Source organism: Odocoileus virginianus, unplaced genomic scaffold (assembly GCF_023699985.2).
Source record: "Odocoileus virginianus isolate 20LAN1187 ecotype Illinois unplaced genomic scaffold, Ovbor_1.2 Unplaced_Contig_20, whole genome shotgun sequence".
Taxonomy (NCBI): domain Eukaryota; kingdom Metazoa; phylum Chordata; class Mammalia; order Artiodactyla; family Cervidae; genus Odocoileus; species Odocoileus virginianus.
In genome coordinates, this window is record NW_027224337.1 from 1,085,533 (window position 1) to 1,110,985 (window position 25,453).

General features: G+C 51.2%; 1 protein-coding gene across 1 annotated transcript; it reads right to left on the reverse strand.

The window, feature by feature from the left end:
• On the reverse strand, positions 1–25,338 carry TRIM3 (tripartite motif containing 3). Its single transcript, XM_020896230.2, has 12 exons — positions 25,155–25,338; positions 16,619–16,784; positions 9,843–10,074; positions 9,466–9,617; positions 9,078–9,258; positions 8,065–8,797; positions 7,840–7,943; positions 2,522–2,689; positions 2,169–2,337; positions 1,846–1,916; positions 702–842; positions 1–578 (listed from the first exon to the last, which is right to left on the reverse strand). The coding sequence occupies exons 2-12, from the start codon at positions 16,747–16,749 to the stop codon at positions 426–428; spliced, it is 2,235 nt and encodes a 744-aa protein (XP_020751889.1). The 5' UTR covers positions 16,750–16,784; positions 25,155–25,338; the 3' UTR covers positions 1–425.
• Between the last annotated feature and the right edge of the window lie 115 nt (positions 25,339–25,453).

Consider the following 25,453-nt stretch of genomic DNA (forward strand, 5'->3'; position numbering starts at 1 on the left):
TCGTGGTGAACACATTTATTTAATATGGGGGGTGGGGTATTGCTGCCTCTGTCAGTGTGTATAGGGTGGTAGGGAGACAACCAGAGGGACTTTCGCCCTGGAGTAAGAGGCTGTTCTGGCCCCAGGCTGGGGGGTGGGGAGCAGACTGAGGAGACGGGGAGGTGTGTAAGGTGGGGCGGGGAGGGTGAAGCTCTGCACACATCCTTGGGACCATGGTCCAGGCCCACCCAGTCACCAAAGCAAGAACCGAATAAATAAAGTGCAACCGTGGGGGGTTGGGAGGGGGGAGAGGGAGGGCACCGGGCGCACCCACGCCCGCAGCCCACATTCAGTGCTGCCAGGTCTGGCCCACCTCCCGGCCAGACCATCTTGTCCAATCACCCCTATGTCCGTCCCTCCATGAGCCAGGCAGGGCCCTTGTGCAGCTACTGGAGGTAGCGATAGGCCTTAAAGCAGTGGTTGCCAGCGTCAGCCACCACCACATGGCCATCCGAGGTCAGTGCCAGGCCCTGGGGGCCATACAGTGGCTCTGCAGATGTGTTGATATAGGACAGGAAGGAGCCAGAGCTGTCGAATACCTGGGGAGGGAGTGGAGATCAGAGGGAGAGGCGAGATCAGGCAGATGAGCGGCATCTGGGGAGGGGGCTGCACAGGGCCCAGCGGGAAACCTCCACCTCATGCCACCCCTGGGCCTTCCTCACCTGGATGCGGCTATTGCCCCAGTCGGCCACGATGATGTTCCCATTGGAGTCCACGGCTACCCCCGTGGGAGCGTTGAACTGCCCGTTGCCCTCGCCATGGGAGCCAAACTTGAAGAGGAACTCCCCGTCGGCACTGTAAACCTGGCAGAGGAAAGGCCTGGGGGCTGGGGACCCGGCCTCAGGCAGGAGGCAGGGCCTCGGAGGGGGACGGGGTGAAGGCCCAGGGCTGAGGACCCCGGATCTGCAGCTGGAAACCAGTTTCTTCTCCCTAGGCTTCACGTCCACGCATCCCACTGCCTACTGGACACCCCTGCTGACGTCCCTTGGGCAGCTCATCTTCCCCGGGAAGGCAGTTCATTCTCCTTCCCAGTGACTGGCAACACGCTGGAGGCCACAAGTCACTCTCAACTCCGCCTTCTCCTGGGCCTGACCTCCAGTGAATTACCATAAGCCGCTAAGTCTGTGTCAAATCTGTACCCTATGCATACACTGCCACTGCAATGGTGCTCAGCTGGATTACTGCAAAAAACTGATCTTTCTGCCTCCAATCTCTCCCCAGCCAGAGCGCTCTTCCTAAGACACACAAGATTGCATCACGTTCCTGCCTGCAATCCTTCAGTGACTCCCCATAACTCTCAGGAAGAGCAAGCCCCTGCAGGGAGTGAGCAAGCCTCGTTTTTCACCTGGCACCACTCCCCCCTCTTCAAACCTCATCTGAACTACCTGAACTACATGGTAAGAGTTTCCACCTCCTTGGCTTCTCCTGTCCCTGTCTTCTGGTTAATTCCCACTTGTGCTTTAGGTCATTTTCAGTCTCACTAAGTCACGTGCTCCTGCAATGCCCTCACCTAGTCTCCCTGCACTCCCATAGCGCAGCATCTGTCACATCACATTACAATATCCTGGCACCTTTTTCTCAACCCCACTAGACCAAAATCAAGAAGATAGGGACCATATTTGCTTTAACATAGTGATTATTCCCAGCTTTGAGCACAGGTCCTGGGACAATGCAGCCGTATCACAAATGTTTATTGAGCAAAGGAATGATCTTGGGGGAGAAAGCAGGGAGGTGAGGGAGAGAGGGGTCTTGCGGAGGAGGAAAGGATGCTGGGACAGTGGTCATGGAGGGAGGGAGGACACTGACCTTCACTGAATGGTTATGGAAATCCGTCACTACAATCTCATTCTTGTTGTTCACAGCCACAAAATGGGGCCCTGAAAATACAAAGTGGGCTCTCTGGCAGTAAGCCAGGAGGCTGAGCGGAGTGGGGAAGAACATCTGTGATGACAAAGCTGGGCTGTGAGGAGATGGTGGGGTCTCTGGGATGATGGTGCTAGGGTACAGTGCAGGGATGGGGTCCCCTAGGGCTAGAATACAGGAGAAGGGGTCTGTAGAACTGCAGCATATAGGGGAGTTCTCTGGGGCTGGGGTTTCGGAAATGAGGTCTCTAAATCCTCCTCCAATACCTGCAAAGTGGCGGTCAGTGGCCCCGCGGCCCCCAAAACGGCCCACCAGCTTGCCATTGGGCTGGAAGGTGAAGACGCAGCAGGACTTGTTGTCGACCACAATGATATGTCCGTTCCGGTCTACAGCCACTCCCTTGGGGCCCATGAGGCGGCCAGCTCCTATCTTGGTCTGGAGGAAGGGGTTACCCGTTAGGGGCTGCCTGGTGGGGAGAGCAGTCCCAGTCTGGCGCCAAAACAGAACCTGAGGCTGAGGATGGATCGGCCGGTCCAGGCCCTGACCACCAGGAGGCACCAGAAAGGTCAGCGCGGCTGGCCGCCAAGGCTGCAGAGTAGAGTGACCGTAGGCCTCTCACCTTGAACTTGCCCTCAGGGGAGAAGATGCTGACCCAACGGTTGTCATAGTCTGCCACGATAATGTCTCCATTGGTGTCCACGGCCACACCCGTGGGGCGCTGCAGCTGCCCAGGCGAGCGCCCGCGGACCCCGAAGCGGAACTTGAACTGGCCTTCATTGGAGAAAACCTGGAGCAGAGGAGCGAGGGAGGGAGAGGGCAGGAGGGGAGAGACTGTGGGCACAGAGGGAAGGGAGCAGGATCCTGAGGGAGGAGACCCCCCCATTCATTCATCACTCAACCAGCACTTCCTGACACCCTGCTGGGGGTTCAGGGCAGAATCAGACAGGGCAGACCTTAGGGGACATGCAGCAGAGGTGTGACTGGGATTGTGAGGATGTGAACGGGGTGAGGGGGGTCAGGAAAGGCTCCAAGAGCAGGGGCAATCTGAGTTAACAGCCTCATAAGGATGCCAAGAGATGAGCCAGAGTTGGCAAGTAAAGGAGGAGGAAGAAAGGTGTTTAAGCTGAGTCAACAGTATGTAAAAGGCAGAGTGCAATATGTGCAGTACTTGAGTCCAGCCTGGGCATTACTTGTCCAGTGTGGCTGGACTGCAATGGGCATTTCCGTAAAGAACAGAAGAAGGCTTTATTCTGGATATGATGAGGGGTCACTGAAAAGTTCTGGGCAGGAGAATGACAAGATCTGACTCTGTGCTATAATATGAAATATATTTGGGTTTGGGTTTTTTTTTTTTGGTCTTTGTCCCCAGTGCCTGGCACAGAGCTCTTCAAACCCTGAAAGAATTTCCTGATCAGTAGCAGTGTCTTTTGTCATTCACAAGGAGCCCCTTGTGAGTTTATGCTAACGAGGGACTTAGAGTGGGACCCCTAGATAGCTTCAGGATGAAGCTGATCACCAGAAAGACCATCTGATTAAAGGATCAGAACTTTCAGCTTTGCCCACCAACCTCTGGAGAGGAGAAGGGGTGGGGAGCACACATTAAGCTCTAAAAATCCTCTTGAACAACAAGATTCGATGAGCTTCCGGGTTGGTGCCAGGAAGGTGTGTTCTCCAGTTCCACAAGGACCAAAGCTCCTACACTAGGAGACCTCACCCTATGTACCTCTTTTCTGTCTGTTCACCTATATCTTTTATAATACCCTTTATACTAATAAAGGATCTGATAAACATAATTCATGTTTCTCTAAATTCTGTGAGCTGCTGTATCTAATTATTTGAACCCAAGGAGTGGGATGTAGGAACTTCCAATTTACAGCTGGTGGGGCAGAGTATAGGTGACAACCTGAACTGCCGATTAGCCTCTGAAGAGGGCCATCTTATGGGGCTAAGCCTTTAACCTGTGGGGTGTGATGCCACCTTCAGGTAGTATCCGAATTGAGTTAAATTCATAGGATCGCTGGTCAGTGTCCACTGAGAACTGGAGAATTGCTTAGTAGTGCTGGAAAAAGCCCATGGGAGTTTTTTAAGAAAGAGCACACTAGTGATTTCCCTGACAGTCCAGTGGTTAAGATGCTGTGCTTCCACTGCAGGGGGTGAGAGCCTGATCCCTGACTGGAGAACTAAGATCTCATACACCATATGGCATGGCCAAAAATTTATTTTAAAAGGAGTCAAAAAAAAAAAAGAGCACTCTGGTTGCAGGGAGAAGTCGAAACTGGAAATTGCTGACTAGACAGAGGTGCTGCAGTGATCCAGGGGAGAACTAATGCTGGCTTGGACCAGGGCACTTGCTGGAGGGAAGTAGATGGACTCAAGAGACATACGGAGGAAGACTCAACAGGACTTGGTAGCAGACAAGAAAGGGTTAGGTGAGGGTTGGGGGAAGTGACAAGGATTAGCCCCTCCAGGTTATGAGGCTGTAAAGTAATCTGGACAGAATAAACCTTTCAACCTCTCACCCCTGCTTCTACTTCCCCCACCTTAGCAACATGGTCAGGTGTCCCCATCCTTAAAACACTATTTTAATGCTCCTCTTCTCTATAGCTAAGCCTCTTGCTTATTCCTCACAGCCAAAACATCTCTCTCTGCCTAAGTCTTTGTTATAACTCTAGGGACACAAAGTAAATCAGAGCCACGAGCAACCTTGTAGAACACAAGTTATAGGCCTTGGCCTTGCTCTTGATCCAGACTTCTTCCCTCTTTAGTGGACCGAGGTCCCCAAGCCTGTGTCATCGCCATTTTTCAGGCCTGCTGGGATGTTTGAATTGGTCCCACCTATGGACATCACTTCTTCCTGAGATGGACCTTCCATCATGCCCTCCCTGTTTGATCAGAACAGCCGCTGGGCTCTGCCCTGGTCCTGTGTTTGGACAGCACTCGCAGCACAAGGAGACGGGCACTATGGGCTGAAAAGCTGCTGCGAAAGAGGCAGAAAGGTACAGCCAGATCAGCAGTGAGGCAACACCTCTGCGTCCTTCCCTCCGAGCAGCTTTGCTTCTATCTCAACACTGAGGCTTTACAGGGGGTCTTACTCTTCTCATCCTGTCCTATCCTACACCTTACAACTGGCCAACTCCAGTTCATCTTCCAGTTCTCAGAATTCCCAGGTCACTTCTTCAGAGAAGCTTTTAATGATCAATTCTACTACCTGAATCAATACATACATAAAAAGTTAGGTCTCCATGATACACACTTTTTATCTCTTTTCATAACAACTGTCACTTCTGTAACTAAATAACTGCTAAGTAGCCTTGTTCCCTTCTAAGGGTGTAAGCCCTAGGTGGGGCATGGACCATGTCTGTTTTGTTCGCTGCTGCATTGCAGCACTGATATAGCAACTGGCGCACAGCAGACATTCAACAAATGAATGAATCCATCAGCTCACTCCCAGACCAGAACTGGACACCTCTCCTTGGGTACTGCAGTTGTCTCAAACTCACCACACATGAAAGTGTGAATTCATCAACTTATTCCCAGGCCCGCTCCTTAACACCAACATCACCTACCCAGGGCACCAAGCGCCGCAATTCTTTATCCCTCCTTCTCCTTTGATATCTGATGGCTCATCAAAACCTGCCATATTTGCTTCCTTATCTCTAGAATCTACCAGTGCCCTAATTTGACCCTTAACATCTCTCTCTTATGCCATAGTAGCAGTAAGCAACTTCAGGACCTAAGTCTACTTGGGTGAGAGACTAAAAATAAAACAAACAAGTGATTCTAGTAAAGAGTGAAAAGGGCCATGGCAAAAGGCTGAGGGAGCTCAGAGGACAATGTGATTAACATTCTGCCTGAAAGAAATGAGGGTGCTTTCACAAAAGAGCTGATAAAATTTCTGGACTTAGACAATTAATTACACAAGGAGGTAATACAGCCAAGTCAAATCCTTCATTCAAAAATCACAAAATGTTTTTTCTCTTCGGTCAGCTGATGCAGATTTAACACAAGGAGAAGATTTGTCTTGGCTGCCACCATAGCCAGCTCCAAAGGAGGAAAAGTTCACAAGGACTCCAATCATCATGAACCAAGGTGGGGGGGTCACAGTTCATCTGGAAGCCTGGCCCGTACCAGACCTGAGGACCCCAGAGTGAAAGCAGCAGAAACCCAGCTTTAGAACTGACAGCCAGGCTCCTAGCAGCTATGAGGTGGCTGGGGTGGGGGTGGGGGTGGGGGGCGAGGAGGGCAGGGGCCAGGAGGATTGCTGCAGGGGAAGTACTTGGAGTGAGGAGGGGGCTGGACTAGGCCCTCCCTCTTAAGTTCCCACCTGGAAACAATGAACAAGCACAGTCCCTTGTTGGGGAGACAAAGTGACATGTGTGTCCACCCCAGGAGACACCCCAACCTCAACTTTTGTGCCAAAAAGCACCCTTGGCATATGGAGGAGGAACCGAGTTGGAGGGTGGAGGGTACAACAGCAGGCTTCATCCACCTGTTCTACTCCACGCTATGCAGGATGGACCCAAATGCTTTCCTGTGCTGACCTGAGCCTCTCTCCTTTCCTCTGCACTTAGCAACAGGCTGGGAATAAAGGCAGGCTAGACAGGCTGGGGAATACACTCATGCAAGAGTCCCTGGCTCCTTCAGTCTGCTAGGAGGAAAGCAAGGGCCAGGTGGAGCTGAGCCTCAGGTGACAGACCTTTGGGAGAGCCGTATCTGTGACGGGGTACTCAGGCAGAGGGTCGGGAAGAAGTTTAAACGCACAGGTGTGAAGTAAGGCTCAAGGAAAAGTTTTGCTGTCTGACAACATGTTTCCAAGAACTGAAAGTTTATAGTAGTTAGAAGCAAGCCTGTGCAGTATCAAAATCAAAATCCCATAGCTTCTGCTCCCAAACCACTTACAGCGTGACCTCAGATACTTCACTCCTAATATAGTCTCCCTGCAGCCCCTCTCTCCAGCTCCCTGAACAGCCTCCTCCAGCACCTTCCCACCTCCTGGCTTTTGTTTACAGCCCCCACCTGGACAATGATATTGTTAACAGCAGCTAACGTTAGAAGGTTCACTCAGTGTCAAGCACAGTACATTATGTCAGGCAGCCCTCTGAGGTATTCTTTTCCTAATTTTACACATGAGTTAACCAAAGCTCAGAGGGGTCACATGACTTGTCAGTAAGTGGCAGAACTAGGATTCAAGCCCAGGTGTCTGGTTTCAGACCTTGAGCTTTGAACTGCACTGCTGCGTCTAGCACGCTGGTGATTGCCACCAGGCTCTGCCCGCTCCTAGGCTCACTACAAGGAATAGAGAAAGAAAACCACATTTTCTAGCTTTCTGGAGCCCAGAGTGCAGCAGAGACCAAGTCCCCTTGAGTGGTGGATGCTCCACCTAGGTGTGTGAGGCACTAGGAGGGCCAGGGGCAGGACCACCTATGAAATGCATTATGTTCTAGCCACTGGAAGGCACAGCTTTCACAAGTTACCCTTGTTTGACTGTCTAGTCAACTGGACATTTGCAGAGACTAGCATAGATGACACACAGGCATGTTGAGATAGTAGGGGAGGTGCGGAGCCTGCATCCTGACCACACAGTGGTGGAAAGGGCAGGATGTAAGCCAGCCAAGTAGAGACTCAAGGGGAGGCAGAGGGGAAGGAAGAATGAGCCAGATCTTTGGGGTCCAGGAGCTGGTTTGGCCTGACCACAGCCTGGCAGGTAGAGGCTGCCAGCTCAGTAAACCCTGGTGCCTAACTGTAAAGTTGCTGGTTACTGTTGTGGTCAGTGAGGTTGGGGTGGCAAGTGGCTAGGTGAGGGGTGTGCTATGATTCATTGTTCTTTAAGGAAAGGTACTATCTGCAGGATTTCATCTTTCCTTCTGTAGATACTGTTTCTTTTTTGAGTAGACCATAGCCTGAGAACCTCTATTTTGGTGTTACGGAAGAGCTTACCTGGATACATTGGTTGTTGCTGTCTGCTACCACTATGCGGCCGCTGCTGGCTGCGGACACACCCTGTAAATTGGTGAATTCACCCTTCTCCCTTCCACGACTCCCTGTGGGGAACAGATGGAATGGAAACAGACAAAAATTCTCACTGAGGTCATTTGGAGCCTGTGGCCCCACCCATCACACCCCGCCCCGCCCCTTCTGGCTCAGCCCTCCGCCCCGCTGTACCAACTCGGAAGACTAGCTCATCCTCGATGGGGTTGTCCTTTCGTTTGCCGCCCGTGCTGTACATGGAGCTGGGCCTTCGCACAGCCTTCTGGCGCACGTGGCTGCCCGGGCCGCCAGGAGACTTGACGCGGCGCTTGACGTCGTCCGGGGAAGGTGGCAGGTCCCCAGGGCGCAGGGCACGCACGCGGAAGGGGCTACCGCGCACCGGCTGTCCATAGAGCAGCACCGAGAGGAGCAGCTCGCCTTCCGTACGCGCCGTGTACACCAGCTCGTACGTGCCATTCTTGTGGTCCACCACGGGCACCGGCAGGCGCGTGCCATCCGGGCCCGTGATCTCCGCACGCAGCTCGGCGCTGCCTGTGCGCACCAGCCGCCCATCCTTGTCTTTGGTAGTGACGGTGAGCGAGGCGGGCTGGCCCACCAGCGCCTGGCGCAAGCCCTCGCCCGTGGCCACCGTCTCGTGGGCAGTGGCACTGGTAGTGAGCAGTGCGCCCAGATTGAGCACCGATCTCCGCAGCCCATCGACCTCGAGGACTAGTTCCAGCTGCGCGTTCTCGTGGGGCCGCTCCGGGAAGGCCTGCGCCGCCAAAGCCGCCAGCCGCTCTCGCATGTGCTTGCGCACCAGCAGCACCTCCGGGGCCGAGCCCAGGCGCAGTGCCTGCTCCGCGAAGCTGCAGCTGCTGCCGATGTGTTCCTGACCCTGACGCAGTGTGTCTAGCTGGGTCTGCAACACCTGAGGAGGGGTTCCGGGAGGTTTGGGTGAGCAGACTGGTGTGGTGGGGGGACGGCTAGGGAGGGGATGTTTCTTGTGATTCCTGATGAGCTTGTACTATGGCATGAAACAAATACCAGAGGGTGAGTATGGACAAAGGACAGATGCCCGCAGCACCTACTGACCAAGTGAGGAGGTGGCAAGCAGAGGCCAGGGGAAGGTGTGCACAGGTGTGGAAAGGCGGGGAAGGCAGCAGGCCGTCTCAGGATGGACGGAGGTGGGAAACGGTGAGCAGACGCACCTTCTGCTTGGCCCCACAGATGGCCTCCAGGTCGCTGACCAGAGCCTGCTTGCGCTGCTGCAACGCTTGCTCCAGGTCCTCGAAGGCTGAGCTGATCTGGGCCAGGGCCTCTGCCTTGCGCTCCTGCAGCTGCTGGCTGATGCCCCCGACTAAGGCGATAGCTGCGGACAGCTGTGGCAGTCTGGGGAGGGGGAACATCTCATACTGGGGCTGCTTGAGGGTGCCCGCGCCAACCCATTCCTTCTCCCTGGGGAGCCTACCGCTGCCCTGGGCGAATTCCCCTCCCTGCCACCTCCCTGAATCTCCACCATCCCCAGGGTCTCTCTCTGCCCCTGTGAAAGCACCACCCCAGATGGCGCCACCAGCCCGCTTCCCGCCAGGCGCCTACCGGCCGCGCACCGCCTCGAGCTGGCGCTGCAGGGCCGCCTTGTGCTGCTCCACCACGTCACGCAGCAGCACCGTGCCATGCTCCCGGTGCTCGCCGGCGCGGCACTCCCCGCACATGGCCGTCTCACAGGCCTCACAGTAAAACTCCATCGTCTGGTGGCATAAGGACTCCAGTCAGGCATCCACTAGACACCAGACTTTTGTCCCCTCCCCTCCCCCACCTGCCCTCCTTGCCTCTCACCTTCCAGGTGCATCCCCTTACCTGGACCACTTTACCCAGAGAAATACCCTCTCACCCACAGCCTCTCAGCCCCCTCCCCCGACCTCTCCTGCCCCTCCACCCCAAGTCCTGGCCTCACTGGGCCTGCTTGGGCCCACCTTGCCTTCATGGTTGGGGCAGGAGAGGGGGCGGCCAGCCACTGCGCTGAGGGGGTGGGGGTCCTCGGGGTCGTGGGCCCCATCAGGTGCCTGCTGCATGGCCTCCATGAGGCTGCTGATGAAGAAGTTGTTCTGCAACGCGGAGACGCCCTGCTCGGGAAGGATGGACGTCTGCCGGCACACGGGACAGGACAGTGTCAGGCTCTGGGCAGGGATGTAGTTCTGGAGGCATCTGGCCAGGGAGGAGGGGGCGTCAGAGGAATGAAGGGCTGAGGTGGTGTCCTCACACCCCTCCTCTCACCTGCTATGGGTGCCAGTCCCTCTCCTCACAGGTGTGCTTTACATTCATTTGGAAACCGCTCTGGTTGGCACACGCATCCTGTCCTGCCAGCAGGGCTAAGAGGCCTCCTCTCTCACAACTGAGTGGGAACACACCCCTGACGTCTCTCAGAAGGGCAGACTATCCGCATTCCTCACAGTGTGCACAAACACAGGCTCACCTTTCACAGGTGTTTACAAACCCTTCTCACAGAAAATGTGCGCTGCCTGTCCCCACCCCCCTGCCATTAATTCATTAAACATTTATTGACTGCCTACTCTTGCCAAATTTGTGCCAAGCTCTGGGAATACAAAGATAAAGCACAGTGCCTACCTCTAAAATACTTTCAGTCTATAGAGAAAAAAAAAGTAACAAAATTAGAGTTTGTAGTAGTAAATAGTGTGATGATTAAAAACATGGGTCCTGAAGTTAGGCTGCCTGGGTTCAATTCCCAGGTCCATCACCTATTATGCTATGTGACCCCTGACAAGTTACTTAACTTTTTATGTACTAAGGACCCCTCCTTTGTAAGATGGAGACTGGACAGGCTTCACAGAGTATGGAGGCTTAAATGTAAAGTGCTGACAACGCCGGACTCACAGAAAGTGCTATATATTGTAGACTATTAGTATTTGTTGTTGTTCAGTCACTAAGTCGTGCCCGACTCTTTGTGTCCCCATTGACTGTATCATACCAGGCTTCTCTGTCCTCCATTATCTCCCAGAGTCTGCTCAAATTCATGTACGGGTATTAGTATTACTGATCATTAATATAAGGCACACAGGGACTTCCCTGGTGGTTCAGTGGTTAATCCCCCTCACTGCAGGGAGTCAGGGTTCAATCCCTAGTAAGGGAACTAAGACCCCATATACTGCAGCTAAACAGGGGGACTACAGCTACTGAACCTGCATGCTCTAAAGCCTGCACGCCACAACTGGAGAAGCCATGTGCCAAAGACCCAGCACACTTAAAGCAAATAAATAAACATAAGGAACACAGAAGATGTAGTAATAAAGAAATTCACAGAAGGGGCATCTGGCCAAGGGTGGATAGAGCGGGTAGCCAGGAAGGGCAGAAGAGGAGGTGACATATGCAAAATCTTCAGGGACAAATAATTGTTCGTCTGACCAGAGGAAGCAAGGAGAGGAGGAAGTGGGGTCCAGATACAGAAGGTGACCAGAAACAGCGTAGTGTGACTAGGACATTATAAGCAGTTCGAGGTGGCTGGAGAGGATTCCAAGGCAAGGAATAGTAAGGGAAGTCTGGAGAGAGGGGCAGGGGCCAGCTCACGGAGGGCTCCTGGGCCACACCAAGGAGCTTAGAAGTTATCCCAACAGCAGGAGGGAGTTGCAGGAGCATGACCGAGTCAGGTTTACACTTTATCAAGCTCCTCTTCACTCTCTCCGTGTGGAAGGTGACTGTGAATATGATGAGACAGCAGATAAGGGGTGGTAGCATCTTCCTCCTTAGCACCCAGTTACCATTTATTAGGTGCAATGTGCCACGTACGGTACACCTGATGCTTGTTAACAGACTCAGAAAGGTTAAGTGCTCCAAGATAACAAAGCGAGTGAACACGAGAGGCAGATCCAAGGTAATGCACGTGCTTATGCAAGATACTCTTGTAATAGTCTAGGCAAGAGGTGAGGAAGACCTGGATTTAGGCACGAGCAATGTAGACCAAAGGACAACAGAGGATGAGATGGTTGGATGACATCACCAACTCAATGGACGTGAGTTTGAGCAAGCTCCAGGAGATGGTGAAGGACAGGAAGCCTGGTATGCTGCAGTCCATGGGGTCGCAAAGAGTCAGACATGACTGAGCAACTGAACAGTAACAATGTAGACCAAAATGGAACAAATTTGAGAAGTGTTTAAGAAGTGCAGCCAGTGGGAGGTGTTGTCTGATTAGATATGGGGAGTGAAAGATGAGCCTGGGTTGACTCCCAGGATCCTAGCTTAGATGACTAAGTGGATGGTGGTGCCATTCACCACGATGAGAAACACAGAAAGAGGCCTAGTTTACAGAGAGGTTCAGCCTTGGCCTGATTGAGTTTACTGTAACCCTGGGACATGCAGGCAGAGGGGATCCGTAGACAGCTGGGGAGAAGGCAGGTTAGAGAGAGAGGGAGGCCACCCACCTTCAGATGGCTTCTGTAGCCATGGCAGAGGATGTGATCACCAAGAAGGGGATTACTGTGCCAAGAGGAGGACCCAGCAAATACTGAATGAGGAGAGCAAAGAGGAACAGGCAGAGAAATAGAAGGAAAGATGGTGTCAGGGCAGCCAAGTGAGAGGAGCAATTCCAGAAGCAGGGAATGAGTAGTCACCAGTGTCAAAAGCAGCTGAGTCAGGGAAGGCAAGGATGGGAAAATGTTGCCCACTGAAGAGTGAATGGGAGGTTGGAAGTTTGAGTAAAAAGGAGGTTGAGGGGTTGGATGGCACCTGGGAAGGACAGAGGGACAAAGGAGAGTTCTTATCTGTAATGGGGGGCTTGAGCATGTTTATAAATGCTCAAAGCCCGCAGAGGAGGGAGGGAAGACTAGAAGACATGGGACAAGGTCTGGGGATGGGAGAGTGGCTTAGGTTGGCTTGAAGAGGAGGACTGGATGGATGGAGAAGGGGGAAATGGAGGTGGCTGTACTTGAGCACCAGGGGCCTAAATTAGGATGCCTAACTTGCCTCAGGTAAGGTTAACGGCTGAAAACAAATGAGTGGGCGAAGGCAGGTCCAGGAGGACAAGGAGGCTAGGATTCAGCATTGAAGGGAGGAGGGGAGGGGTCTTACTAGAAACAGGCTTATAGCAGCTGTGTTTGCTTGTGTGCTAAGTCCAACTGTTTGAGACTCTATGGACCATAGCCTGCCGGGCTCCTCTGTCCATAGAATTCTCCAGGCAAGAATGCTGGAGTGAGTTGCAGTATCCTCCTCCAGGGCATCTTCCCGACCCAGGGATTGAACCTGTGTCTTTTAAGTCTCCTACATTGGCAGGCAGTCTCTTTACCACTAGAGCCACCGTGTTTGGAGACCGCCAATTTGTGGAGGGAAGATCTGACTGGTGCAAAGTTTCCCATATCCTCAATCTCCCCTCTTAATGTTGTCTACACCTCTTGATCTGAATTAATTATCTTATTTATTTAACAAACACTATGTGCCAGGCACAGTTCTAAGTGCTTCACAAATATTAACTTATTTGTGACGTAGCTTCCCCTTCAGTCTTCTCAAGTTGAGGGTGGTTTTGGTCTCATACTCCACATTCCTCGGGGCCAGAAGGTGGGGTTGAGTCCTCCCCACCCCCAAATGGAACATTTCTAAATTCTCCTTCTTCAGCTCCTTGGAAGCTCAGGCCTTCTGTCTACAACACCCCACCTTGCTGTTGTCTCTGCTGACTTAATGGTTGCTTCCCCATTGGCTGAAGTCTTTCTCCTGGCTCACTCTCTTCTTCTGTTACTCCCCTCCCACCCCAACACACACTCCTGCCCTTATTCTCAATGACCCTGACATCCACAGAGTAACTCACCCACCATCAAGATTTCTTAGTTCCAGGGACTTCCCTGGTGGTCCAGCAGTTATGACTATGCATTCCCAATGTAGGAAGCATGAGTTCAATCCCTGGTCAGAGAACTAAGATCACTTATTTATGCATGATGTGAGAAACAAAAAAAAAAAAAAAAAGATTTCTTAGTTCCTAAGCCTCTTTACCCCCTTACACCCAGGATTTTTTCCTCTACTTAACCTCAGCTATCTACTCCCATGTTCCCAGTACCACCTATGTCTCCTCAACTCTGAAGCCTGCATTTCAACCATTCCGTTTAGTTTCCCCTGTAGCTTTCTCCCAAGCTCGCTGAATCTGGGGTTTACCCTGCAGAATACCTTTGAACTCATCAAGAACCCCATCCTACGTGATGCTTATGCTTGGCTTACGATGGCTTCCTAACTGGATTCCTGTTTCCATTCTTGCTTCTGTGGAACCCACTCTTCCACAGCAGCCAGAATGAGCTTTGAAAAACCCAATTTATGTCACATTACTTCCCTGCTAAAGAAAATCCTCCAGGGTTTCCCACTGCCTTTAGAACAAACTTCAAACACTTTCCTAAAACTGCCAAGCTCCCCCATGAACTGTTCTGACTCTTCCCTACCTCACTTCACCCCACTTTTCTCCTTACTCATGCATTCTCCTCCGGTCTCTGAACATGCCCCAATTACTCCTTCCTTAAGGCTTTTGGATGAAACAGTGCAAAGATGATCCACATGCCTGGAACAACCTGCACATGCCTGTTTCCTGCTCATCCTCGGGTCTCAGATCAAATGTCACTTCCTTGGGAAAACCTTCCCTGATGACTCTATGTAGACTAGCCCCTGGCCCAACCACCTTCACCTGCTCCCTATTTATTTCATGGAAAACAGTCCAAACTGTGACTCTCCTGTTTGATTATTTGCTTGCCTACTGTCCATCACTTCTCACTAGAGCATAAGTCTTTGAGAGCAGGGACCAAGGGAAAAGTGAATGAGTGGTAGTTGGGAGAGAAGGTTCTGCAGTCAAACCTGGATTCAGACCTTGACTATTTAACTTGCTGCACAGCCTTGGAAATATTTCTTAATTACTTAAGGACTCTGAACCCTAGTTTCCTCTTCTCTAAAAATGGGGATAATAAAGTATCTGTTGAAAGGATTAAGTAAATCAATACATGTAAATCACTTAGCCAGTCCCTGGCAAATAGTAAGCAATCAATACATGGTAGCTATTGTTATAAATTCTCAGGCACTGATCTTCTTCCAGGAGTGCTCAGTGATCTGGGTGTAGGAGAAGGTGTGGAGACATCTAATTACAGCTCAGATCCAGGATTAGGCTTCTGCCACATGGGTTTGGAAGAGGACAAAGGTGTATGGTCTGCATAGGATTCAGAATGGGTAGAAAAGACAGGGAGTCCAGGAAGGAGTGGGTGATTGGGAGAAGAGGGAGCTGTCGAAGGCATTAGATAGCTACATCCAGTCAAAGCTGGTGTATTGAAAGTGGAGTGATGGGAGCCAAGAGTGGGATGCTGGAGCTTGTGGCCACAGAAGTGGCATTATTTTGGGTGATGGCAAGATCCAGGGTGTCTTTGGGAGGATGTCTGACTGAAGTGGTATGGAGGGCATCCCTGGAGAAACAGTCAAGAACTAAGGGGCATAGGTAGGTAGTGAAGTCAGCCAGGCTGATGTAAGAACAGACAGGAAGGCTGAGACTGTTTCCAGCTGATGAAGAGGAGACAGAGCAGTAGAGCTGGAACGTGAAAGAGAAGGACTGAAAGGGAAGAGCATCCCTGGGGCAGAGCCAGGTTCAGTGAAGGGGTTGGTAGGGCGGGGTTGGGTGGAGACAAGACCCAGGGATCTGGTAACTTACCGCAGAGCAATAAGGGATGCGGCTGGAGAGAGAATACTGTCAAAATATAGATGTGATCATGCATGAAACCCTTCAAAGGCTTCACGTGGCTCTCAGGGTAAGAACAAAATTCCCCAAGAGATCCGCAAAGCCCCTCTCGGTCTGAGCTCCAGCTCTGTCCCAGGCCACTCTCAACTGCACTCGCTATGCTCCAGTCTCGCCGGGCTTCCTCTCGAGCCTCTCATCCGATGCAGCTCCTCATGCCACGTGGCCTCCCCGTGTTCTGCCTTCTGCCTGGAAGGCTCTGACCACTCCCTTCACTCAGTTAACTCCCATCCAGCCTCTGGATCCGACCTCAGGGAAGCCTTCTTGATTCTCTAAATTCTAACAGATCCCATCTTAGCACTTTATTTGCAGCACTCATTCAGGGTGCAATATTACATTTATCTGTATCAATATTACATTTATCTGTATCAATATTACATTTATCTGCAATATTACATTTATCTCTGGTCCAGCTGTATGATGATTTGATTACTATCTTCCTCCTTCACTATACTGTCAGCCCTTTAAGAGCAAGGATCATATCTGTTTTTGCTTATCGCTGCTTGCCCAGCACCCGGGACAGGTCTGGTTGTAGTAGTTGCTTGATAAATAAATATTTGTTGAGTGAATGAATAATAGACAGAAGCCCAGAGGCTGGGAGGGGTTGCCTTTCACTCAGTTTCTCCAGAGGACTATGAGGATGGGCAGGGAGGATAAACCTAGCTTTGTTTAGCTCCCACTGGTCAGAAATTTCTGGTGCCAGAGCTGGTTGAGAGCCTCAGCTCTGTTTGATTTCTCTGGTGATGTCGAAGGCTGCCTCAGGGTTTGGGCAGGGGAACAGAAGGCCCTGTTCTAGGCAGGAGGCGCGGCCCAGTGTTAGGAAACCACTGGTCTTCTCGCAGGCCCAAACCTTCATCTCCTGTAGGTCGGGACTCATCTGCTCCCCTCCACATGTGTACACATCTCCCTCACCTCTTACAGGTTTATACATACCACTCCCTTCTCCAGAGGGCATGCAAGGTCCTCATCCCTCCCCAGTACACACCCCCTCACCTTTCACAGAAGGTGTGCAGACAGGGCAGCACCTTGGGGCACCGGTACCGATCCAGGCAGATGCTGCACACCAGGAACTGCTTGTCCATCGGCTGGACCTCCGGGCCAGGGCTGTCCTCCCTCTTCGCCATGGTGCCCACGGGTGGCTCCTGCCACTCACACCAGCCTATACCCAGAGAGATGGTCAGCACCAGGGAAGCCAGCACTCCCCCCACCTGATTGCCACCACCCACAGTCCCTGAAAAGTACTAGCCCCGTCTCTTCCCTGCCAGGAATGGAGCAAGGTGAAGTAGGTGGACTGGGGGCCCTCCGAGCCTGCTGCTCTGGTCAAAAGCACAGGCATCAGGTTAGACAGGACTTCAAACCCAGCTCAGCCTCTTCCCTGCTATGAGACCTTGGACAATCATATATCCTCTTTGAGCTTCAGTTTCCATAATTTACAGTTATGGGTATATTAATCCCTACTTCAAATGGTTGTTTTGAGGATTCACACTTGCGTCCATCAAGTGCACGTACAAGGATGTGCATTTTCACTGACACACCCACCTTTATCTCCTTTGCCTTCCCTAAACCCTCCCCCAGGAGACTTTTCTGATAGAGTGTCTCTCCTCTGGCCACCCGCAGCCCTTCTAGCTGTTCTCTGACCCACCTCCCAGCACAACTGCCCAGGGTCGCATTCTTCTCCACATCCAATCAGTATCCAGGTCTCATGGATTCTGCCTCCCAAGTAACTTATTCCCTTTACTCCAAATGCACAGATACCACCCTCAATTCACGCTGCCACCCATTCTCTCCAAGGATACAGCAACAACCTAACTGGTGTCCTGGTCTCCTCGCCTATTTCTCATCAATCCCCCTTGCAGCCAGAATGAAGCTTCTAAACACAGATTCCATCTTGTCACTAACTCCCTGTTTAAAGTCTTTCAATGGTTCTCCATTGTCCAGAGGACAAAGTCCAAACTCCTTAACATGGCCAACAAGGCTTCGCTTTGTCTGGCCCATACCTCCCTCTACAACCTCACATCTCATGATTCTGTGAGCAGTCACACTGGTTTCTTTCCAGTTCCTGGAAAACTCATTCTCTTTTGCTTCTGGGCAGTCACACATTCTGTTTCCTCTGCCTGAGATCCTCTTCTAACCCCTACTTTGTCTGACTAATTTCTCGCTTATCTTTCAGGTCTGTGTGTAAATGTCACTTCCTCCAGAAGGCCTTCCCTGATTTCCTGAGGTCTGGATGAGGTGCTCCACCTTTGCTCCATTCTGCACCCTATATTTCCTCCTTCTTGGCCCTTATACACTACACTGTAATTTTCTTGTTGTTTCTTGGTTTCCTCCACTGTATGCAGAGTTCTTGAAGAGAGGTATTATATTTTATTCATTTTTAATCCTAGCACTTAGCACAGAGTCTGATATTAGGAATGATTTGTATTTATTGAAGAAATTCAGTAATTAAATAACTATTTACCAAGTGCCTACTTTGTACAGGCACTGGGGATAGAATGATATATGGTCACTGTCCTTGTGGTGGGGAGGTGGTGACAGATATTTAAAAAGTAAATAAATGAATATATACATACATATGTATATATATATAACTACTAACTGGGGGAGGGGAGTGCTATACAGAAGAAAAGGATGCTATGAGAAAGTTATGAGGTTTCAGTTGGGTGATTGAGGAAGGCCTTTCCAAGCAGGTGACTTTTAAGCAGAGGACTGAGGGCTAGAAGGTAAATGGCAGGGATGAGGAGAGGCATTGGGGAGTGAGGGAGGGAATCTATTCCAGGCTGAAGGAACAGCATGAAGGAAAGTTCTTAGGCAAAAAGGTCATTGAGAATCCAAAAGGACCACATGGTTAGAACAAAGGAATAAGAGACTGGAGGTAACTCTGGGAATGAGATGACAAAGGACCTTGATGTTAAGAATCTGGGTTTTATCCCAAATTGGGAGGGAAATGATGCAATTTACAAAAAAATAAAAATAAAAAGCCATTCTGGTGGCTACGAGGATTGAAGAAGAGCCAGGTGGAAGCAGGAAGACCCCTTGGGAGGCTACCCCAGTTCTTTACATAGGCTGATGTTGGGTATTAGCAGTGTGTTAGTTGCTCAGTCGTGTCTGACTCTTTGTGATCCTGTGGACTGTAGCCCTCCAGGCTCCTCCATCCATGGGATTTTCCAGGCAAGAATACTGGAGTGGGTTGCCACTTCCTTCTCCAGGGGATCTTCCTGACCCAGGGATCGAACCCAGGTCTCCCACATTGCAGGCAGACTTTTTACCATCCAAGCCACCAGCCTATAAGCAAAAAGGTATACTGAGCTGAGAAATAACCATAAGGTTGACTCAAAAGGATATCACGATTGACCAGATGTGGAGGGGAAAGGAATAGGAAATAAGGACTCACAGGTTTCTCCCCTGAGCAGATGGTGGACTGTGCCCAGAGACACTGAAGCTGAGGAACTGATTTGGGCCATTCCATTTTAGCCATGCTATATCTGAGATGTGATAACCAAGGTAGAGTTGTCAAGTAAGGAACAGAATATAGGAGCTCAAGGGAGACGTCTGGACTGGTTTGGGACTTGGAAGCACTGGCATATTAATGATACTTAAGGCAATGGTGGGGCTTCCCAGGTGGCTCAGTGGGTAAAGAATCCGCCTGCAATGCAGGAGATGCAGAGACTCGGGTTCGATCCCTGGGGTGGGAAGATCCCCTGAAGAAGGGCATGGCAACCTGCTCCAGTATTCTTGCCTGGAGAATCCCATGGAGAGAGGAGCCTGGTGGGCTACAGTCCATAGGGTCGCAAAGAGACACAACTGAAGTGACAGCATGCACGCATGCATGGCAATGATAATGGACGGGACCTTCTAGAGACAGAGAGTGAAGAGTGAAGGAGAACCCAGAGGGATGGGAGGAAGATCAAGAGTGTATGCTGCTGCTGCTGCTACTAAGTCACTTCAGTCGTGTCCGACTCTGTGCGACCCCATAGACAGCAGCCCACCAGGCTCCTCCGTCCATGGGATTTTCCAGGCAAGAGTACTGGAGTGGGTTGCTAGAGTGTATGGGATCAAGGAAATCCAGGAAGGAGGGTGACTCAAGAAAGAAGAAGCAGTGAAAGAAGATAAAGACCGAGAGTATCCAACAGATTTGGATGTGGTGGAAAGGAAGGGGCAGAAGCCAAGTCAGAGTGATGGAAGGATGACTGGAGATGAAAAAGTTAATACAGTGGATGTAAACCATTTAAGAGAGAAACATGGCCATGAAAGGAGGCAGAAAGATAATCAGACTACTTCAAAATAGGCAGTGACGAGGAGCAGGCCATCCCTTTCTGTGCCCAGCTCAATGTAGCATGGGCCTCTCTAAAGACAATCAGTGAATGAAGAATGAATGAATGCAATGGGGCCAGTCCAGAGCCCTCTCCAGGTTTGTGGAGGGGCAGGAGAGAGGCTTGGCTGCATGTGTCTCATATTTATGTGAGATTGGGCATGGGTAGGGTGGAAGGCATCCCTGTGAGCATCCTCCCCTGATGTGGCACTGGGATTCTGAGGTTCCTTCTCCAGATACGATGGGTTCTGAATCTGGAGACTTAATACAAAGACAACAACCCAGCAGGAAGAGGACAGATTGAGGGTTGGCGGAAGGAACAGGAGGCCAGGGCCAAGCTGATGCTTCTGTTTGGCAAAGGGGAGGGCTGGGAGGAAGAGTAGGAGTGGTCCACTGGGCCCTTCTCGGGCAGCTGGAAGTCAGGCTCCGCCTCTCTCCAAGCCCAAGGGGCTCTCCCAGCCTGTCACACAGGGGCGGGGATTGGGCTCCATCCAGGCACTGACAGCTCCTCCCTCCCTTCCCCTTCCTGCTTCAGTTCCCCACCCAGGCGTGCTGGGCACGCAGCTGCTTAGGTCATACCCACTCCCCAGCACCCCCAGCCCCCGCCCTGGCCTAAATCACTAGGCTCTCTTCCTCTCCGGGGCTTCTACTCCACCACTCCCACCTCACTGCCCCCAAGGTCCTATAGGCCGTGGTTGAAATGAACTGTTTATCACAGCAGACACTCGGAAGATCTTGAACTCAGAGCTGAGATTTCACCCTGCTTCCTCAGGCTGCCTGCTGCCATTTCTGCATCCCTTATCCTTCCCATCTTTTAATTGAGGTTCTAAAGGTTTCCTCTTTCAGCATTTATTCAGCACCTCTGCTAGATCTGGGGATACAAAGATAAATAGTCACAGCTTAGCCTTCGTGGATTTCACAATCTAATAAATAAGAGTAGGTAGCCATTCCTTTCTCCAGTGGATCTTCCCAACCCAGGGATCGAACCCAGGTCTCCAGCATTGTAGGTGGATTCTTTACCATCTGAACCTCCAGGGAAGCCCAATAAATAGATTACTACAGTGCAAAACGGTGAGGGCTATGATAGGGAAGGACAGATTGCCAAGAGTCACCTAACCTAAATCCTGGGCAGGGGAAGAGGGTACTAAAGGTTGGAGGTCAAGGGAATTCTCCAGAAGAAAAGGCCATTCAAGAGCTCCAGGATGGGTAGAGTTACAGAGAGCATGTCTTTTGCAACAGGAGACTGAAACAAGCACTGTGACAGGGGAGGGCTAAGAAATGAGATGGAGTGGTATGCAGCAGTTAGATCACAATGTTTTGTTGGTCTTATTAAGGAATTTAGACTTTACCCTACACTGGTAGGGGGTTAAGCCTTTATCCAAAGAGCAAAGGAAACCTTTTAGAGGCAGGGTGGGGAGGTGGAGAGGGTTTAAGTACAGGGTGAGGGAGAGAAGAGAGTAAATTTTTGACTGCAGTGTGGAAAAAAGATGAAGGATGTTACAAGTAGAAAGTTAAGACACTGCCATGATATTCTAGAGGAAAGATGAGAGTGACCTTGATTAGTGGAGTAGCAAAGGGAAAGTGAGAGAAGTGGATTTCATAGCAAGAAATCACAGAACTTGGTGACCAGTTATTAGATATGAAGAAGAGAGGGAGAAGAAAGAATTAGAGATGATTCATAGTTTTCTAGCTTGAAAACTCTGAAAGACAAGCAGTTTAAATGGAAGGGTGACAGGCTCAGTGTTTAGCAAAAGGAATCTGAGGTGCCTACGGGACTTTCGAGTGGAGAGATCCAGCTGGCAATCAGAAAGATAAGCTGGAGCCTAGGAAAGAGGTCTGGACTGGAGATAATGAATTTGGAGTCCTTGGTGTAGACATGGTGCCTGAAGCCATAGAAGTGGATGACATCATCCAGATGAGAAAGGAGAGCCTGTGACTGTGCCCCAAGGAACTTCAACATTTAAGGAAGCAAAGCCTGCAAACAAGCTGAAAAGATGTGGCCAAAGAAGCAGGAGAACCAGGAGAGATATCCTGAAAGCAAAGGGAAAAGAGAGCTTCATGGATAAGAGAACAGTCTTCACTGTGAAATGCTGCAAAGAGTTCCCATGATCTAAAGCCCTAAAGAAGCTGGTATTAACCCCAGGGAGTGTGGTTTCTAAGGGCTGGAGGAAAGGAAGCCAGATCCAGGGGACTGAAGAGGAAATCGATTGTGAGCAAATGAGGACAGCCAGTGCTGATTCCACTAGATCTCTGACATCTGCAAAGGATGTGTTTCAAGGCTTTTCAGTTTCTCCAAATTCTCAAGCAGCATCTAATTTCCTCCAGGACTTCTCCCTACAACCTCACGGGAGTGCCAGTATACATTACTTACACAGCTGTGAGTAAAGGTGGGTGACCAAGGCTTTGTTAAACAGTGGCTGCAAGAGGCCAGTTACGTTCACTCACTTCTGAAAATGACTTTCTCCTGTTCACTAGCCTCCAAGTGTGCTTGATCATTGGAAGCCTCAGCAAAATGACAAATGCTGCAGGTTACTGTCTCTGGGGTTTCTCTGGAACAGTTGAAACCTTGGAGGAGGTAAAGTCCTCAAAGCCAAGGAACCCTTGCAGTAAGATTGGCCAGGAAGGAAAGTGATGAAATCTGCAGTACCACTCTCCTCGCCCCCTACTGCCAGACTGAGAGGTGAATGAACCATTCATTCAGCTGATAAACCTATCAAGCAATCAAATTTCCTGGGCACTTTTGGACAAGGTCCTTAAAACAGTTACTGGAGGCACAATGCTGAAACAGACACACTCCCTGTCCTTTACAAGTTCTCAGACTAGGGTGGGAATCAGACTTGTAAATATATAACCTACAATGTGATAAATGTCATGATATTAACATATTCAAACTACAGTGGCTGTAAAGAGGAGGAAGTATCTAACTCTGAAGGTAGGGGAGGAGAATAAAGAAAACTTGCAGAAGAAGGGATATATGAACTGGATCTTAGGGGACAAACAGGATAAGTACATTGGGAAAACAGTGAGTCAAGGAACAGAAGCATGAAAAATTAAGAAGCATGGACCAATTGGGCAAGAGAGCAAGACTCAAAAAGACAGTGGCTGTACTTGCTGTTATCACGACCCACCTGATGTGAGTTCTCTACTTGCCTCTCTGGCTGCTCCTTCACTGTCCATTGCTTATCTGTCTAATTCCTCAGGGCTTTGTTCTAGGGCCTTTTCCCCCTCACTTTCATAATCTGGGAGATCTCACCATCTCCCATGGTTTCAGTTACCATCCACTTGCTAACAACTCCCAAAGTCTTATCTCCTATGCAGAAAATTTTTTTGAACCCAGACCTGTATATCTAGCTGTACCTAGGATATCTGTACAGGGATGATGCTAGAGACTAGTCTAAAACTGACTTCACTTTCCCCTAACCTATTCATCTCGCTGCATCTCTCATCTCAATAAAAGCCACCACCATCCATCTAGCTCCATCAGCCAGAATCCTGGGAGTCTTCTCAATTCCTTCAAGTCCTTCAATTTTCAGATATACGCTATGACTACATCCTTGCTTCTGTTCCTAAAATGTGTCTTGATTAAAGGTCAGGAGATTCAAGGGCTAGTCCTGACTCTCACTAACCTCACTAATGCAAGGTAAGACTCTGGACAAGTTCCTACTCCATCCCCTTACTTGCAAATTCTGTGTGTGTGGGGGGCATATCTTTTTCTTCCCCAAATCTGAGATTCCCAAGGTTCTCTGTCCAGCCAAAGATCTCTACAGATTGTAATATGTGTCCATGATCAAATCCAACCTTGTACAACCTTGAGTATTTGATTTCTGGTTTTCACAGCAAGGCTAGGTGTGTTAGACAGTGGTTGTAGTTGTCTACCTCTCTTGCTGAGTTGAGGTCACCAATGACACTCCTTCTGAACACCCTCGACCCTAGCAAAATGATTTTGCTCTATTTTTCTGAACACAAGTACTATACAAACTATGGGCCTTCGCTCAGGCTTTTCTCTCAGCAAGGATGCCCTTGTCCCCTCAGAGGCTGAGGCAGACCTGGCACGCAGAGGTGCTCAGTATATGTTGGTGACAAGAGAGCCATGTCTAAATCACTGCAGTTCCCTCTCACCAGACAGAGAGGCAAAATCAAAGGCAATAACAAGACAAGGGAACAAAGTTCCAAGGAAAAGGACCTCCACTCAACATAAAGAAGCTTCCCCATAGCAGAAGGTAGTAAGTGCTCTGTCACTGGAGGCATGCAAGCCAAGGGAGGCAGGGCACCTGTCAGGCCTGCAGCTGATTCCAATTCTGCAGCAAATCACAGCCCTGCTTAGGGATGAATGGGCACTGATGAGCTGGACAGACAGGCAGGGAGAGAGAGACCTGTGAAAAGACCTCTGCACCTGCTCCAGCCTCCCAGATCTCATCTCCCTTCAGGGGCCAGTCCTGGTTTATGCTTTCCACATCAGAGACCCTTGCACAAGAACAAGCTCAGGACCGGCCTTTAGCGGACCGACCTCCCTGGGGTGCAGCCTGCCCCTCCAACCTGCAACCATCTGTCCCTGCAGGATTGCAGCCCATGATCTGAAGCCAAGTCCCGAAGGGAGGAGGCCAGAACCAGGGAGGAGCCTGGGGTCCTCCAGGCGGGGCCCTGGCTGCATGGGAAACAGAAGGGTCCTTTCCTACAAGAAACAACCGCCAGATGAGGCTGCCCGTCCTGAGGCCAGGGCTAGAGGAGGAAAGGGTGTCCTCTATACCCGCCGATGGGCCTCTAGGTGCCTGAGGACGGAGGAGGTAGCAAGGGGTGGAAGTGTCTGCACCAGGGAGAAAGGAACCCTCAGACAAGCTGGGCCACTAGATTCCAGAGTCCCACTCAGCAACCCCACCCGCGCCCCCACCCCCCATCATCCTCGGCCGCACGGTTCGACACCCTCCGCCAATATACACAAGCTCCCAAACCCTGCGCTCTTCCAAGGAACCATCACCCATCCACCCGCGCCTCCCCCCTCAAACATGGACCTCACGTGAGCAGCCACAGCCCGAAGAATCCCCCCACGGCTCTCACGGACAGGGACACGCCTCACGTGGACAGAGACAGGCACAGCTTTTGAAAAGCATGTATGCCCCCACCCACAGCCACTCGGACAGACACATCACCGCTCCGATCCAGACCCGCACCCGGGCAGACAGGAACACAAACGCACCCCTGGGGGCCGCCCGTCGCACTCACCGCGGCCAGGCAGGATAGGAGGGCCAAGACCCGGACTGCGGCCACTCCGAGGAGCCCGCGGCGCTGCCCCTGCTGCCAGCGCCCGTCCGCCCGGCCGTGCCCGCGGCGCCGCCCCACGTCCCGCGCCTCCGCCTGTCCCCGCGCCGGCGCCGCCGCCGGACCCGCCGCACAGGCCGGAGGGAGGGGCCGGGGCGGGGCTGCAGACCAGCCGGGGGAGGGGTCGGCTCGGAGACCGAAGACCCACCCACGCCCCGCCCGCCGCCGCGGAGGCCCCGCCCGCCCCCACCCCACCCGCTCAG